Source organism: Fusarium odoratissimum (assembly GCF_000260195.1).
Source record: "Fusarium odoratissimum NRRL 54006 unplaced genomic scaffold supercont1.16, whole genome shotgun sequence".
In the NCBI taxonomy this organism is placed as follows: domain Eukaryota; kingdom Fungi; phylum Ascomycota; class Sordariomycetes; order Hypocreales; family Nectriaceae; genus Fusarium; species Fusarium odoratissimum.
Window position 1 is genome coordinate 176,200 of NW_022158702.1, and position 15,951 is coordinate 192,150.

The window sequence follows — 15,951 nt, forward strand, 5'->3', positions numbered from 1 at the left end:
GCTATCTACCCTACAAGTCTTGACATGAGATATTGATCAAAACAGAATAAGTCATTCCAAGCTTTATCATCAAATACTTTATGTATCCGATTGCAAGACATACTAATGACCTTCTTCATTACCGCCTTTTAATTCCAATGTTGACTTTGATAAGCTTACGTGTTGTTCCCTCAGTAGATTCAATCTCAGAATCCACCATACAAAAATGGTATCTTCTAATTAAAGTTGCCGCAATAATCTTCATCTCAACTTCTGCTAGGTTACGTCCAACGCATGCTGCCGGACCATGGCCAAATGGGATAAATGATGTTTTCTGGCGGTTCGACAGCTTCTCCCATCTCTCAGGCCGAAAATCATTGGCATCCTGGCCCCAGATGTCTCTAGACCGGTGAATGGCATAGATTGGAACGCTTAAAACTGTGCCAGGAGGAAAGTAAAAAGAGTCCAAATGAACTCCCTTGGACCCGGGAAGCACCTCTCGAGGAAGGCCTATCCCGAGGACACTGTGAAGACGCATTGTCTCGTTGAGCACAGCGTCTAGATATGGAAGAGCCCGGACGTTCGTAAACGGAGGAACTGTTCCAGGAATATCGATAGAGTCTACCTCAGCTTGCAGCTTTTGCAGTGAAGAGGGTGAGGTGGCGAGGTAGTACATCATGGCAGAGAGCGTGTTGCTGACGGTCTCAATGGCTGCCATAAACAAGGTCAAGGACTCAGACGCAATCTCTTCGAATTTGAGCAATTCCCCTCGATCATCACACGCTCGAAGTAGAAGTGAGAGCCAATCATCATGATTGTCTTGTCCTGCGGCCATGCGTTCCTTGACATGAGCGGAAGTTACGCCCAGCAGGTTCTGCAGCCCATCCATTCCTCTGTGGAAGAAGGGATCAGGCAGGTGATGTGCATGCGGCTTCAGCCAGGGCAAGACGCCAAGAGTAGCGACGGCGGCACTCCTTTGCGCAAGACTGTTCATCATGGACACGTAGGACCCGGGCTTGTTGTCAATCTTAACCAGATCAGAGCCATTCTCAAGCATTCCAAATGGCTCGCTGAAGAGAAGATCACCGGTGATGTCAAACGACAAGTATCTAGTTGCAAGGTTAGTGTATGTCAGCGAAGCAGTCTCGAAAGCACTTACGTGAACCATCGTCTGCATTCAAGCTGTGTGAACTCATCAAACTGCGGCCCTTTGTCGATTATCTCGTCCCACTTACGGACCAGAAGCTCCACTTTGTCGGCGATGGGCCCTTCGGCCGCACGAGACGACTTGGGGGCGAAGCTATGGGCGATATACCTTCTCTTCCGAGCATGTTCGGCGCGTTTCCTCGCCGTGAAGATGCTTCGAGTGAGAGAAATGGAAGAATCGTACCAGGATCTTGTTGAAGTGAGCATAGTGGAACATGAACAAGACATGCATGTGCAACTTACGACTTTTCCAACCCATTCCCATGGCCATATACGAGGTTGATGGCCCTTTCGTCAACGATACTAACGTGGTTCGGCTGGATTCTGACGACGGGCCCAAGCCGCTCGTGGAGGTTGTATACAGTGTTTGAACGCTTAGACTGGCGGCAGATATACAAGAGCCAAAGGTCTGAGAAGCGGGCCAGCAGCGGACCAGGAATTCCTCGCAGGTGTCTGTAGGTGTAAAAGTAGGGAATAATATAGAACAGCAGTCCGCACAAGAGTACTGCCAAGGGAGCCCAAGGCGAAAGTAACATAGAATCAGTAGACATTGGTCCGGAGATTGACAACGTAGATGCCAATGTGAGTGAGGAAGATTACAAGCCAGCGTGATATATCCAAGCCCGTATCAATCATAAGAAACCTCTCGAATGTAGTATGATTATTCGTGCCAAGGGCCGCCGCTGCACATTAATATGCTATACATGTATACTCCGCTAAAGCAAGGTCGGAGGGGCATCATAATGACTGGACAAGGTTGAGACCTATCACTTTGCGTTAATACTAGTCATCGGAGTAATGCTTGCAACCAGAAACCTATCGGTATCAGGAAAATGTTTCCGGGGCCTTGAACCCTTGCTCCGTACCTCTTATTGCTGGGACATAATGTTATGTAGTGTCGGACAAGGCACGGATGTTGCAGTGAATGTAAGAACCGAAATACAAGTTATCCCTGACTGGGTTCGGAAGTTTCATTGCATCTATGTATGCTTTAATATCGTATGATTCCTTTCAGTTCTATCTGCCGTAGTCGGTTACTGCCCGTCTGTTTATGCATTATGTACACGAGGTCATTGTGAATTCGAGTCCACCTGCATAAGTCCATTACAAATCACTCCAATTATGTATCAAGTTTACTTTTTCTCTGCATCACGAGTCCATTGATATACGTGGCATAGTTTGTCTTATGCCGGAGTCTGATGGCGTCGGCAATTCCCACTCACCTGACCGAGTTTCAAGGATATGTAACATTCCGGTCATAGCATCGGCAAAGATATGACATTGGCATGGGAGAAAATTGAGTTGATCCCTGAGTGCAGAATGTAGCCACATATTCTTAATATTAAAGTAACAGTATGTAATCTATATAAGCTATTTTTCCAGAATGTACAGAAAAGTTCAAGACTGTGTTGTAACATCCTTGCTAAGATCTTATCAACCTATCCTATATCTCCAACAACCAAGACAACATTCGCCATGCCTTCTGCCGTTGACAGTATCCCCATTGCCTCCATTGAGACAATCAACTACTCCGCTCTCGAAAGAAGAGAAGCGAAAGAGATTGAAAAGCTCATGGCTGCAAGCCGTACAGCCGGGTTCTTCTACCTAGACTTTGACCATAGTGGTGCAGCTGGTCTACACAAGAAGAAGAAAGAGGTTCTCAAGGCGATGAAAGAATATTTTAGTCAGCCCGATGACATCAAGCAACTTGACAGCAAGGGCGTTCCTACGCGCGGGTGAGTAGTCTCAAGCATGAATGATCTAGTGCTGATTAGACTTGAAGATATGTCAAAAAGGGCACCTTCACTGCCGTTGACCCCAGCCGCCCTGATGAGTCTTTTGAGCACCTTGCTGTAAGGCATATTATCGGTTCAGCTGATTCATGACTGACTTGAACACAGATTGGAACGCACGACTTGGGAACCAATCTAGCTTACACGCTTCCTGCTCTGTTCAAGAAGGCTGGAACTCTCATCCCAGACTACGTAGCTCTTTGCGAGCGTGTAGTCGACGTTCTGCTGGACTGCTACTCTCGGGCTCTAGGCGTCCCTGGCCAGTTCCTCGAGTATCACGACCACGAAAAATCATCTGATACCATCCTTGCCATGCTGAGCTATCCGGGAAAGCTCACCCATCAAAAACATACCGATCTGGGGTCCCTAACTATTCTCTTTAGCGATGAGTGGGGACTTCAGGTTGTTGAGCCCAGCAACGGCAATTGGGAGTGGGTCGAGCCGCGTGAGAACGACGCCGTCATCAATGTTGGCGACGCCCTTCGCTTCCTCTCGGGCAAGACCTTGTATTCCTGTGTTCACAGGGTCGTCAGGGATGGTCGTGCTAGTGATGAGGGGCATAGATATTCCATCGCCTACCTTCTGCGTCCCGGGGACGACGTGACCTTTGTCGACGCCGATGGGTCCAGGGTTACTGCCCAGTCTCTGGCCAGTATCAAGTATAGAGCTTATTCTGCGGACCATGCTGAGCAGGAGAAGAACACGGTCCTGACTGGTGGAATGGAACAGGTACTTGGTGTCCGTGCCTAGATCGGCCAATCAATTGATGATGCCTCTTCTCTCTATTCTCCTCTCCTCATACATAGCCAACCTAAATGAAGATGAGTTGACTCTGGCACTAATGCTTTCCATGACTAACGGGCGGCAACGGCCCGAGCCTCCACTCTTTGTAGGTAGTCCCTGGTCTTCTCCTGCTTTGCGGTGAATCGTAATGCCGGTGAACTCAAATTAGACTTTGTTACTTCCGATTCGCAAGGACACCGAAGCCCGAGCCTCAAGCATCATGATCAAGAAAGTTATAATGTAACTCCAACAGCACAAGGGTATTGCCGCACCAATTAAGACTCGACGAAAGGTCATGATCATCTGGAAGCCTCGTGTCTTCTCGCTGTCTATCATAGACAGTGTTCCGTTGATCATCCACAGTTATGCACTATGAGACCCGTATGGGGAAGAGCATTGTTGCCGTCGACGGTGGAAGGAAATGCTGAACCATGTTTGTCAAAAGTATGACTCTGAGACCAGCACTCTTGCTCTGTTTAATTGATGTCTATTTACTCAAATGATTTTGAACTCGGGAAGACGGGAAATATATAGGCAAAATAATATATTAATGGCTCCCAACATCTGGATTGAGCTCTTTGCATTATTGCTTATAGTCCGAGACCATCGCACTTCTGAAGTCCATATTCAACCTGAAGCTTCCTTTTTGATGTGCCGAGCCGTGTTGTCGATCCTGGATGCAAGCCGGTTACCGGGATTGTCAAGTCTGTAACAGGGGGTTCGGAGGGTTTTATAAACTATAATATTCGGAAGGCCCAAGATGCAGGCCACGTAAGAACTCGTAGGGACCATGAATACAAGCATATTGCAGGAAAGAACTCTTTGAAATCAGATTGTGGTAGTATCTCATAGTGCCCGCTATTGTTTCCTTGTGTCTTAATAAGTAGAATAAGCCAATGGCAACCTTCAACATCCCGATAGGCAATGTCTGAGCGAATAATTATGAACAAGAAGGTGAATTCAAGTTGGCCAATGCAGGCAAAAAAGACCACAACCTAAGTTATCATCGAAGAGCAACTCTACGAACCTATAATTCAATTTTGGGAAGTTTAATAGATTGTAAATCGATAGCCTTTAAGTAACTCTTGTTATTGTCATTGGACTATAGAGCTAGGAGTATGGTTTTGCTGTAAGTTCTATGCTACAGTAACAAGGTCTGGGATTTCAATGCATGTTACTGCTTGAGCTCCTGCTCCTTCATGAGCTCGTGTATATGTTCGTTCAAGAAGTACCCCTTCAGCCTCTCAGGCTCAACGTATCGTGAGCCCCGAATGGCAACCTGGCACCTCTCTGTTCCGCATTCACAAGGAAACGACTGAGCCATTTCCCATTCCGCACTTGGATAGAACCAAGTCAGCTCGTCACCCTTTGCGATATGACGATCATCCGCCACGCGAACCTCCATGCGTGCAGTATCAATCACGAGGTTAGGATCGCAGGAGTGATTGATGAAGACAATGTCAGAGTTGAACTCCATGTGCTCATCGCGGCCAGTCTGGAACGAGGTCCAGGTAGCTTGGGGAGCATGGGTTGCCTCGGTGATTTTGGCAAACAGGGCTCCGGGTGGGAGCGAAACGAGGGATATGGCCGCTGATTTGAAGGGCTGATCGGACCGGACAACTTTGAGAATATCAGAGTGGCTTTGGCCTGCGGAGGAGGGTCTTGCTTGAGGCAGGGAATGGTGAGCGTTGGATACAGCTGCGGCCATTGTGGATAATGAAGAATATTGAATTCAAGTGACGTTGTGAGGAGATAGTTTGAGAGTGCAGGACTAGTGGTGGTTAATCTGGCAATGTGATGCCGGTACGGCTTGGGATTTATACTAAATAGTACGTTCGGCTACCAACATTTTAGATGTCGCGGTACGTGTTGGGTGACAGCACTGAGTTTCGGCAGTTAAAAAAACCCCCTGTAAAGCCCGGAGAGGAGGATGCTGTTGAGAGTAGCTTGTCCGATGAAGTTTCCGATCTCAGTTCTCAAATTGTCACTCCGTATAATCTTCACAAGTCTGAAATGACTCTTTGACCAATTGCCTGATTGCCGAGCCGGGGTCAAGTTCCTCCAATGTACTCAGGATTAGTGATGCTTTTGATTAGAATGTAGTAGAATAGCTACGTTGGAACTCTACCTTGTCATTGATGTAACCTGTCTCGAGATTGAGAATGGTTCAAACGGCCTAATTGTAACTGAGCTTTAAGCCAGGAATATCACCCAAAGACTACATCAATATAATTCAGCACAATTCTTAAAGTATGTGCACTATAAAGCATGTATTGGCGAATGTCTGTAGTGAGAACATTTAATCTTCAGCCAATATGGAACCTTGAGAGATCAATCCCTAATCATCAACCCTCCTCTTATCATGCAATCACTCGCATATCCCGGCTGTAGATTAAACGAGCTACAACACCGCAAGCAGTACTAAGTAAGGCTGTCCCACCAAAATAGTACATGGCAGGCCGGAAAGGCACAATGGATTCTGCAACATCTGCATGCGTAACCTGAATGAGAGCCGCTGATACTGCATTTCCTCCCATTATACCAGGCGCCCATCCCGTGAAAAGCAAACTCAAGGCTCCTGGCGCATCATCGATTGGTAAATGACGACCGACGGCGGTAGGAATCGCCACTGCAAAACCTCCATTTGATAGTCCGTTGAGAATGCAAAACAACAGAACCAGTCCCAGGTTGGAAGAAAAAGGCCAAACGGCAAACAGAGAAATCGCATTTACCAGAGAGGTAAAGAACAAGGCATTCATAGAACCGACCCTATCGCACGCATAGCCTGTCAGAATTCGGCCTACTGACATACAAACCAAAAGACAAGCGAGCGTGGCTATGGATGTAGAGTTTGAGAACCCAAGAGCATTATTGATGTAGGGGAGGAAGAAGGTTGGTGCATATATGGGGAAGATCCCAACTGCGCCAGCCGCGAAATGCCATGAGAAGCAGGCATCTCTGAAGACAGACCATTTGACAGGATACTCTGGGGGAGCACCACGATCCTTGATGAGTAGAGCGGTGGGTATGCCTGTAAGGAGGGACGCAATGCCCAATATCCGAAAGGTCCAAGCGACTCCAACGCTTTCTGTCAGATAGCCAACTGAAACAGCTCCAACGAGAGCCCCAAAACTGCCACCAAGCTTGACGATGCCGTTCGCCAACCCAAGTCTCTTCTTGAACCATAACACCGGAAGAGTATTATACAAGGTGTCTGTGAAAGCTGATCCAATGCCATATGAGACTCCACAGGCGAAGAATAACCCCACGAGGCTTCCAACAGCCCAACTGCTCGCTAGGCAGCCGAGCCCATATATGACAATTCCAATCGTCATGCCTGCACGAGCTCCGATGATTCGAACTATTCGGATGGCGGGTATTCCGAGCGCGGGACCCAAGGCTACACCGAGACTACCGACGAATGACAAGGCGCTCAGCGAAGAGCCTTTGAGGGTTGTTCGAAGCAGAGCTGCCTGTAGGATACCCCAGGATCCGGCCCAGAGATTGATCCAAAATGTGTGAATGAAGCAAACAAAGATGATGACCCATCCGTAACCGCCATCTGGAGGTGTATTGGGATCTTCAGTAGGAGTATCAATCTCAGTAATGATTGGATCCGGGATAGCGATTGGGTCCAGTTCCATGGCTATAGATTGGGTGCTGTTGATGGCTTGGGTTAAGACAATGAGGTGCCAGGTACGGAAGAATTGACTTGTTTGATACTGTGCTGCGATGGCTCCTTGGATAAAAAGAGGAACTAATGTTGTGCAGACTTCGAGCGTGTACGTGGCTTCAGAGCTTACTAGATACATGTCCTCGTAGAAGACAACAAATCACTCTACACGTTGTATGAATACCACGCTACGTTCCTAGCCTCTCAATGAGCCTTGAAATCATTAATAAGCAAGAGGAGCTCTTGAATTGTCGAATGGAGGCCCCACGCGAGGAAAGATGCATGTTTCAATTGAATGTCCGAGACTCCATAAACGCACATACTAATCCCTGTCTAACAACTGCCGTGTGCTCCGCACCTTTCTGACGGCAATTTCGGCCGAAAGCTTAATTCCAGCCGTCAACTTGCAGCATGACAACTGCCAATCGGAAGTTTGCACGCTCTCGGGCAGTAAATGCATAAATCTATCCACGTGAACTCGGCGCTATCTGTTATGCGGCCACACCCGTCGGTACGTGACGTGCACCGAGAAAACATGACAACTAGACAGGTCTGTAATAGCCCCTCCCATCTGTGGTTTAAAGCCTGTCCCTGGTGTTGCTGTTCCATTTCAATAGCTCCCACAATTACATGACACATCGCTTCACTTCCACATAATCTCATTATCTCAACAACCATGGCACCAGCTGGAGAACTCGGTAGGAGGCTCATTCCTTGCATCCTGGATCAGATGTCCAGAGATGAACCGGATCGAGTTATTTACTCCATTGCCAAGTCTGTCGACATTTCCAAAGGTTTCACCGAGGTTACGGCTCGCAAGTTTGCCAACGCAGTGAATAAGACCGCCTGGTGGTTGGAATCTCTTGTTGGCAAGAGTGAATCATTCCAAACCATTGGTTATATAGGACCACGTAAGTATCTTTGGCTTATACAGTATCAGATGGATGCTGACCAGACAAGATGACATTCGCTATTTCCTGCTGAATCTGGCCTGCGTCAAAGTAGGATACCAAGTAAGTTACGTTACCCAACCAGGATAATGTCTCAAGGCTTTCTTTGAACGGCTGATAACAAGGCTCAGGTTATCTTTCTGTCGCCAGGTAACAGTATTGAAGCTGCTTTGGGTCTCCTTGAGGCGACAAAATGTAGCCTTTGGGTTCATCCGGTCGACTACCCGCCGTATCCTTTGGTCGAGAAAATCCAGCAGACCTGGAAGCTGCGTATTATAGAGATTCCCACTGTAGCAGAGCTCCTCGACGCGTCCAGATCACCTCACTATCTTTATACCAAGACCTATGACGAAGCAATGGGGGACACGTTCTGCATCCTCCATACGTCTGGTACAACAGGCCTGCCCAAGCCTATCTATCTCAGCAATGGCTTGCTTGCTACCATGGACGCCGCTCGCATTCTACCGCCATTCGAGGGTGACAACGGCGCTCGTCCTTGGGCAACCTTGTATGAAAAGGGCGATAGACTCTATTCTCCCTGTGTACTTCTTCATGTATGTCTTGGCAACTACATGGCCTTGGAGCTGGTGCAACTGACTTTGAAGGCAGGGTCCCGGAATCTTTATGAACCTTTTCGCGACGTTCCTTTTTGACACCCATAGCGTGATGGGCCCTGTTGGCGTGCACCCTGACATGAATCTCCTTGCGTCACTTGCAGACCATGGCAACATTGATATTTGGCATTTCATGCCTGTGTACGTCAACGAACTGGGCCAGCACCCTGAAGTACTGCAAAGGTTCAAATCATCTAAGTTCATCGGAGCTGGGGGAGGTACGTTCTCACTTCACTTCGCCAAACACTCCGTTAACAAATCTCTTCCAGGCCCCGTTAGCGCAGAGCTTGCCGCTAAGGTGAATGAGGTGGTACGTGTTCACAATCTCTTCGGAACAACTGAAGGCCTCTTCATGGGTGACATGCTGGTGGAGCAAGAAGACTTCCTATGGGTTTCGTTCCACCCTTACGCCCGGTTTGAGTACACGGAAATCGAGAGGGGTCTGTTTGAGCAGCGCGCCGTCAAGAATGAACACTGGGCTCTGCATCAAGGAATCTTTCATACCTTTCGCGACGTGGACGAATTCAACTTCAAGGATTTGTTCATCAAACACCCGACAAAGCCTAACCTCTGGCTCTACATGGGTAGAAGCAACGACATCATCTGTTTGGAAGATGCCCAGAAGCTATCTCCCATCGAGACGGAGAACATGATCTGTGCTCATCCCAATGTCAAAGGATGTGTGATGGTATGTGAGCCTGAGGTTGTGCAGCATGATCTTGAATCGCTTACACATTTGACAGATTGGAAACGGGCAGAAGTTCGCTTGTCTAATGGTAGAGCTGAAGGACGATACTCCAAGAGACTCGGAGACCATTGAAGGGCTGAGGAAGGTTCTTGGGGATATCATTGACCAAGCAGATCAGAACCAGCTGCTGAGGGGCTACTTGAGAAGAGATTACATCATTATCGCAGATGCCAAAAGACCTCTTCCACGTACTGAGAAGGGAACCATCTCACGTCGAGCTGCTCTGAAGCTTTATGAGGAGGAAATCGATGCGTTTTATCGCTTGAAGGGGGAGGCAACTGTAGGTGTTGGGCAACGTACAGCTGGAGGGGCATAGGGTGTATCGTGAACTATCAATTGAGGTAATAAGATATAGCTCTATTCTGTCCACAGTTTGCTAATGTTCTCTTGTGTCTAAGCCAACATAACGTTATCCTTAAAACCTATGTGGTATCTATCTGGGTGCAATGAGTGGATTTTCTACCATTCTCCCCATAGCGTAACATTCAGCCTTTGTGCCCTCTTCTGTGTGTCGAGAGCCGAAAGCTGACTCAATTTGGTCCTCTGTGAGGTTCTGAACCTCACCACCAATTGGGTATCTGATAGAAACTGACTGCGGATTACGCAGCCCGTCTCTCAATGTTTGAAGAGCATCTCGCCATGACCCTACTTTGATGTGAACTAAAAATAACGAGACCTCTGATCCAATGCCGAGAGCCGCAGCCAATGCTCCAAGTTGCATAGCGGTGACGGAGATCTCGGTGAGGTGAATGGAGCGCAAGTCAGACCCCGGAGGCCACATGAACCCAATACCAACTGAGGCCGGAGCAGCGAGCATGGATTTAAGACCTAAGCTGTACCAAAATTCGCCAAGGTTTATATCAGCATGTGCTATGCATCTGGCGTTGAAGATTGCACCCAAGTATTCATTGATGACCTCCATCTCTCTCGCTGTCCTGATCGTATCGCTCTCCTCTCCATTCTTAATCCACGGGCCACAACCGCTGCGGCACCGTGGCAAAAAGCTGAACTGCAACAGGTCGAGTCGTTTGATGGCGTCTGATAACTTGTCCCGGTCATCTCTGCTGAGTTGCATTGTCGTGTAATCTGGCGCAGCTGATACGTGGATGGAGAGTTGATCGATAACCAGTGAATCCACTGCGCCCAGTGCTAGGGGAATATCCACGAGTAATCTCGTCGGAACCCCAGGCCAGATGAACTCGCTTGGCTGGATCCAACGTGCTTCCTCCCATAGCATAGGCCGAGAAAGGACTTGGATTAGAATATCGGCTTGAGCTGAGGTGTCTTGTTCGTCAATTGGATCAAACTTGCGGCCGAGATCATAGTTGTTTTCAAGAACGCCGTCATGGAGCGTGACATGCCGGATATTTGGCAGCCTCGTCATGATCTCAGCTATCCCAAGTGCAAAGGCGCCGTCGCCATGCAAGAGTATCTGTGAATCGTATCTTTCTTTGTATTTTCCATAAGCATGTTGTAGGATACCCTTTGGATAGCTTGTCTCGTCTGCCCTGTTGCGCGATATAGATGGCTCTACAGACTCATCATTATGCATATGTATGTCGTTGACAAATCGTTGTATCAAGCACTCAAACGACATTTGTCCGTCTGAGTTGATGCCAATTGGCTCATCGAAAATGTGTGCTCGTTGCCCCCATTCAGACAAAGTGGCTGCGGTGAAGTTGTCAAGACTGGCCGCAATCCATGGATGGTAGAAATGCAACCGCACATTGACTTCGCATACTCCTTCTGCGATTCGAGGATTTTCAAGCACTTGTCGAAATAACTTGACACTCTCTGGACGGCTGAAATCTAAAGTGCCGCAGCGACGAACAGCGTAATCGCTGCAGAGCAGGCAAAACCTCTGGCAGGTTAATCTCAGTCTGGAGATAGTGTCATTGTGGTGCTTTCGCTCTGTGCTTTTGCATAGCCTAAATACAGTAAGCAAGATTTCATTAGATAATTTCAAGAATGCTGAAATGTTCTCAGGCAATGCAGTCATGGTGGTGCTGAATGGTTTGTAGATAACTGAGATCTCATTTGATGTTCGCTCAGATGGTACGCAATAATTGAAATGCCGTCTGTTCCGTAGCGGGGGGGGGTTGTTATGTCAGCAAGGAGAGGTAAGAAAGCTTACGACCTATATTCTAAGTTAAGTGATAAAAAAGTTTAGTTAAGTTTACAGTGTCTTAGTATATCTTTAGACCACTTAATTGGTACCTTATCTAATGTCACTGGTTCTGGGTAGTTTTGCGTTGAATTTAGCGGGGATTGACTATGTGATTCAAAATTAATTAAAGAAAATTATGTCAGCTTGTTCATATGTGAATACTCATGTCGTTGGTTGAACACCGGACTAACTCTTGAACATTGGCCTTTGATATAGTCATCGGTGCTTCATAGAGTAGAGTTTTGGTTGTTCAAGAATTGACTATATAAGGGCAACCAGCAGCCACTTGTGATCAATCCAGTCGCCTCCCTACAACAACGCAAACCGTCAAATTCATCAACACACTCAATTGAAGTCTCAATAGCCACATCTCCTTTCTTAAATTTGTCGCCTATGATTCCTCCGAAATGCCTGTTGTTTCCGCAGCCCATAATGGCAATGCTCATTAACCCTCAACATCACCTCCTGCGCCGAACTCCTCTGCAAATGAAGTTGATGCAGCTACATCTACCGGAAGACTTACCGTTACCGGAACCAAGCACGGCGAATCCCTTTCAAGTGACTGCATTTTCAAATACATGCTTGATGCATACGCCAATGACGGGGATGCGCTTGCTGTGCAGATGTCACCTAGCTTGGGCTACTCCGACTAAGGTGCGTTCAGTAATTTAGACGCAATCCGCGAGGGTTAATATGGATTTGTTGTCGTTCCATGGCTTCGATATCATTTGCTCCTTCGCGACGATTTTGCCGTTGAAAGTCCTCGGTTTGGTGAACCAATCGATGATAAGTGTGCACTTGATGCCTTCGGTGCAGTCAAAGTAGCGGGCTACGAAGTTCTAGGCTGGCGGCCGTACCGTGAGGAGACGTCGCCCTTTATGGATCGTGCAGGTAACACTCTGCCGATTAGAGAACGCCCTCCTCTCAAGAGCCCGGAAAAAAGAGGAGACACTGTTAAAGACAGTACTATATCTGGCTTACGAAAGCAGAATTTAGAACTCAAGAAGAGACTCAAACAGCAAGAAATTGAAAAATTACCGCTCTGCATGCGGCGTTCTAACGAAGTGCAGCATCTATACAAAGCTGCCTCGAGGAGTACAGACCAACTACGACGATCTCGCTGGACTGTCTTGGAAAACGTAAAAGAACTCGGCTTTATACACAAGAAGGTGAAGGATCGGGAGGTAACTTACAACCTCGGAGAGAAGGACCAACACCCAGCAGAAAAACATGCAGCAGGTAATACTAAGAAGCCGAAATAACTCAAAGATAAGATTTTACGTCTTCGCCAGTCTGCAGCAGCCGAAGGGTTACTTCACAGGATGTCCCTTTCTGCCGAATAGAGGAGCTCAAACTACCCCGAGCTCAAGGCCGCCATGCTGGAAGGAAAGCTGGACTTAGCCAACGCATTACGCGACTCAGATTAGTTGCACAAGTGTTAAGATCACGAGCATGCTAGCAACGGCCAATCTCAACGTCTTTTAAAGATGCTAGTGAAAGGAAACACGGGTATGATGAGATAGAGAAGGCAAATATGGCGGTTTTTGAAGCGGGGGAGAAGATGGAAGCAGCAGAGCAGAACCTTTTACAGTAGTTATAACCCGCTCAGACCTGTATTTCAAGGGATAGCTCAGGGCACGTTAATTATGTCTTTATTAGATTACAGACTTGACCAAACAGCCAAGGCTGTATCTATTTCTTTACTCTAGAATCTTTCTCCATGATGATGCAAGTGATTTGCGCTTCGGAGTAATTCCCACGTGAAGTATTATAGTCATGACTCGGGCTATCCCATTAGCGTAGGTCTAGCGGTCTTAAGTGCAAACTCAAGCAACGCCACGACTCAGTGTTTCATCGACACTGCAACTTTCTCGACCAATCGCAATTGATGAAACGAATCGCTCGTGAGAAATTGTTCCTGAGCTATCCTGAGCCAAGAGGCATAGTTGAACCCTTTTGGACTTTAAAGCTCCAATAGCCATTCTGTTGCCGATACGCTCAGACATTTATTCATCCTCAGATACCGGCTCGCACAGACGCTTGGCCAGGATCGTCACCCAGGAAAATCCACTGCCGAAGCCTGGGACCCAGCACATGCATCAAGATTGTCTCACTAAAACGATCTCCATCGGCCTTCTCCCCTTTTTGTGTCCCCATTCCCTGGCCCTGGTCCTCTGAGCTTCGCTTGTTCTCTTCAACTCTATGTCTGTTTTGAGATGCGCCTCTTGCAATGAGGGCAGGCGTGCTATCTGCGCTGGTTAGTTTGTTTGAATTTACTGGCCTGGGCAGCACTTCAATTCTTGACGCGAATCTTGCTGAATGCGCGGTTTGTGATAAGTTCACCTTGTAATACTTGTTGCTGATTTGAGTAGCAAATTTGCTTCCGAACGTTGATCAGCCCGGCCTGCAATGAGCCGAGTTGCTTCTGTACCTCCACTACCTTTCAGAATAAGTTGATACCCTGCCTCAAGAGCCATTGCAAGGTTCCACAAGTATTCGGTACGCAATCGACTGAAATCGGATTCTGGCTACCATAGATTGACTGTCCCAGCTTCGTTGCGATATCTTGACCAAATATGCGAGCGACCACTACGAGATCGACGGAATGACGCCTGGCCTTACCTTTCGATACACATTCTTTGCATCCTTTGTGCAGTTATTCGCGTTTACACAAAGCTATTCATTGTCCGAAAGATTTCGCCTGAAGATTGGCTTTCATTCATTTCTCTGGTTATTTACACCGTATACTTTGGCCTTGGACACCACGGTAAGAACCGAGTCATATGCTGAGGAACTGGCTAATGCATTGCAGCATTGATGTCGGCATTTGGACAGGATATTTGGTGGGTCAACGTCGATGATCTATCCCATGCACTCAAGGTATCATACATTGCCTGCTTATGCCAGTCGCTTAAAGCTAACTTGAACAGCTCTTCTGGATCGACTGTCCTGTCTACAGTCTCCTTCTCGGAATGACCAAAGTCACAATAATCCTGTTCTACATCCGTCTGTGCCACGTTTATACGCTGTTCTGCCAATTATGCTGGGCATGCATTCTCATCATCAGTCTCAGCACAGGAGTGTTCATTTCACTGAACATCTTCCAGTGCACACCGATACGATGGAACTGGGATCGATTTGGTGGAGAAGATGTCGACTTTTGGTGCATGGACTTGAACAAACTGCAATGGTCAATCAACATCACCAATATCATCTTTGATGTCGTTGTGCTAGTGCTTCCAATACCGCTCATATGGAAAAGTATGTCCAGCCACATGTTGAGAGGATGCAAGCTTACATTGATAGCGAAATCAACCTTCCGTCGAAAGCTCGGCATCGTGTTGATGTTCAGTCTCGGAGTTGTCGTCCTCATCGCAAGCTGTCTCAAAATGCGCTACAACGTTCTCTACGGCCATTCCAACAACATAACATGGGACTACATGGACCTAATGGTATGGGCCGGAATAGAAAGCTCTGTCAGTATCGCAGCCCCATGCTTGCCAACAGTTCGACTATTTCTGCACAAAGTGTTTCCTACATCATTTGGGCGGATATTCGCATTTGGGTCGCATTGTGAAAGGACATTGGACCAAGAGATCAAGGCGGAAGAGGAGGAGGTTGCGCAGTGGGCAGCTGACGTTGAGATGACGAGGGATTCTGGACTTCGTGTTGCGAGACCGAGGCGAGCGGCGATAAGTTTGGGGGAAGGGTTTGAGAATGGAGTGAGGACGAAAAAGAAGAAGCCCATGACGGAAGCTAGTCGGATCTTGAAGAGCGTAGATGAGATACCGCTATCACTGTAGCTATCCGGTATTTGTAGATATAATAAAACATTTGAATTATTAACGTTTCGATGCTGGCAGATTTTTAATTAATCTTTAGTATAACTATCTCTTTTTTAAACCATTACTGCAGGTTCTTGGCGCTTGGATACAGTTAGACTATATTATCGGATGGGTTGTGGATTGATAGAGTTAAAGTAACTGCTATCATAAGTTTTTAATAATCCCATTTACCGCGTCTGATCCAATCGTGGCA

General features: G+C 47.3%; 8 protein-coding genes across 8 annotated transcripts; 4 read left to right on the forward strand and 4 right to left on the reverse strand.

Annotated features, from left to right (window-relative positions):
* Nucleotides 1–118: 118 nt before the first annotated feature.
* On the reverse strand, nt 119–1,736 carry FOIG_09625 (uncharacterized protein; the record flags this gene model as incomplete). Its single annotated transcript, XM_031209905.1, has 3 exons — nt 119–1,088; nt 1,139–1,375; nt 1,429–1,736. 3 exons carry the CDS (start codon nt 1,734–1,736, stop codon nt 119–121), a joined length of 1,515 nt encoding a protein of 504 aa, XP_031060156.1.
* Nucleotides 1,737–2,661: 925 nt separating this feature from the next.
* Nucleotides 2,662–3,728, forward strand: FOIG_09626 (uncharacterized protein; the record flags this gene model as incomplete). The annotated part of the gene is made up of 3 exons (XM_031209906.1): nt 2,662–2,921; nt 2,969–3,038; nt 3,087–3,728. 3 exons carry the CDS (start codon nt 2,662–2,664, stop codon nt 3,726–3,728), a joined length of 972 nt encoding a protein of 323 aa, XP_031060157.1.
* A 1,207-nt stretch (nt 3,729–4,935) lies between these two features.
* On the reverse strand, nt 4,936–5,469 carry FOIG_09627 (uncharacterized protein; the record flags this gene model as incomplete). The annotated part of the gene is made up of 1 exon (XM_031209907.1): nt 4,936–5,469. One exon carries the CDS (start codon nt 5,467–5,469, stop codon nt 4,936–4,938), a length of 534 nt encoding a protein of 177 aa, XP_031060158.1.
* Nucleotides 5,470–6,121: 652 nt separating this feature from the next.
* FOIG_09628 (uncharacterized protein) lies at nt 6,122–7,405 on the reverse strand (the record flags this gene model as incomplete). The annotated part of the gene is made up of 1 exon (XM_031209908.1): nt 6,122–7,405. One exon carries the CDS (start codon nt 7,403–7,405, stop codon nt 6,122–6,124), a length of 1,284 nt encoding a protein of 427 aa, XP_031060159.1.
* A 705-nt stretch (nt 7,406–8,110) lies between these two features.
* Nucleotides 8,111–10,062, forward strand: FOIG_09629 (uncharacterized protein; the record flags this gene model as incomplete). Its single annotated transcript, XM_031209909.1, has 6 exons — nt 8,111–8,345; nt 8,395–8,447; nt 8,516–8,938; nt 8,994–9,216; nt 9,268–9,686; nt 9,742–10,062. 6 exons carry the CDS (start codon nt 8,111–8,113, stop codon nt 10,060–10,062), a joined length of 1,674 nt encoding a protein of 557 aa, XP_031060160.1.
* A 117-nt stretch (nt 10,063–10,179) lies between these two features.
* Nucleotides 10,180–11,745, reverse strand: FOIG_09630 (uncharacterized protein; the record flags this gene model as incomplete). The annotated part of the gene is made up of 1 exon (XM_031209910.1): nt 10,180–11,745. The coding sequence occupies one exon, from the start codon at nt 11,743–11,745 to the stop codon at nt 10,180–10,182; it is 1,566 nt and encodes a 521-aa protein (XP_031060161.1).
* A 600-nt stretch (nt 11,746–12,345) lies between these two features.
* Nucleotides 12,346–13,175, forward strand: FOIG_09631 (uncharacterized protein; the record flags this gene model as incomplete). The annotated part of the gene is made up of 2 exons (XM_031209911.1): nt 12,346–12,567; nt 12,705–13,175. 2 exons carry the CDS (start codon nt 12,346–12,348, stop codon nt 13,173–13,175), a joined length of 693 nt encoding a protein of 230 aa, XP_031060162.1.
* Nucleotides 13,176–14,730: 1,555 nt separating this feature from the next.
* Nucleotides 14,731–15,716, forward strand: FOIG_09632 (uncharacterized protein; the record flags this gene model as incomplete). The annotated part of the gene is made up of 3 exons (XM_031209912.1): nt 14,731–14,793; nt 14,844–15,174; nt 15,220–15,716. The coding sequence occupies 3 exons, from the start codon at nt 14,731–14,733 to the stop codon at nt 15,714–15,716; spliced, it is 891 nt and encodes a 296-aa protein (XP_031060163.1).
* Between the last annotated feature and the right edge of the window lie 235 nt (nt 15,717–15,951).